This window comes from Theobroma umbraticum, unplaced genomic scaffold (genome assembly GCF_002168275.2).
Source record: "Theobroma umbraticum cultivar Fairchild unplaced genomic scaffold, ASM216827v3 scaffold_31.0, whole genome shotgun sequence".
In the NCBI taxonomy this organism is placed as follows: Eukaryota; Viridiplantae; Streptophyta; class Magnoliopsida; order Malvales; family Malvaceae; genus Theobroma; species Theobroma umbraticum.
In genome coordinates, this window is record NW_018397283.1 from 9507 (window position 1) to 9877 (window position 371).

The window sequence follows — 371 nt, forward strand, 5'->3', positions numbered from 1 at the left end:
ATGAAGTTTTATGCAAAAGATATGTTCTAGTCAACTTTTGTTCTCATGTACCAACTGTCAATAATCTGCTGAAGCAATTTTAAAAACTTTAAAACAAAAATCAAGGTCAATCAAATAGCAAAACCCTGCAAATAGCAGTACTCTTTCAACAAGACGAATGATATAGAGTTCTCATAATGTCTATTGTTAAACAGAAGAACATAAACTAAAAAATAAATAATTAAATCAGAAGAAAAATTGTTCAATGTGTGACAACTAAAAAGAAAGAAAATGGACCTGAATTGCTCTCTTCGGCAGAATTGCAGCATTATGCAAACCAAGTATTTCAGCAACCTTCACAGAACAATATAAAGAAATGGTATGATGTTAGT

At 30.2% G+C, this 371-nt stretch overlaps 1 protein-coding gene across 1 annotated transcript in view; it reads right to left on the minus strand.

Moving 5' to 3' along the window:
- Positions 1-9: 9 nt before the first annotated feature.
- Positions 10-371, minus strand: part of LOC110428253 (Asparagine synthase family protein) — a 7285-nt gene continuing 6923 nt past the window's right edge. Inside the window, exon 11 of the mRNA XM_089785615.1 lies at positions 10-333. Within this exon, the coding sequence (XP_089641741.1) occupies positions 256-333 (78 nt within the window). The 3' untranslated portion in view covers positions 10-255. The remainder of the gene's footprint in view (positions 334-371) is intronic.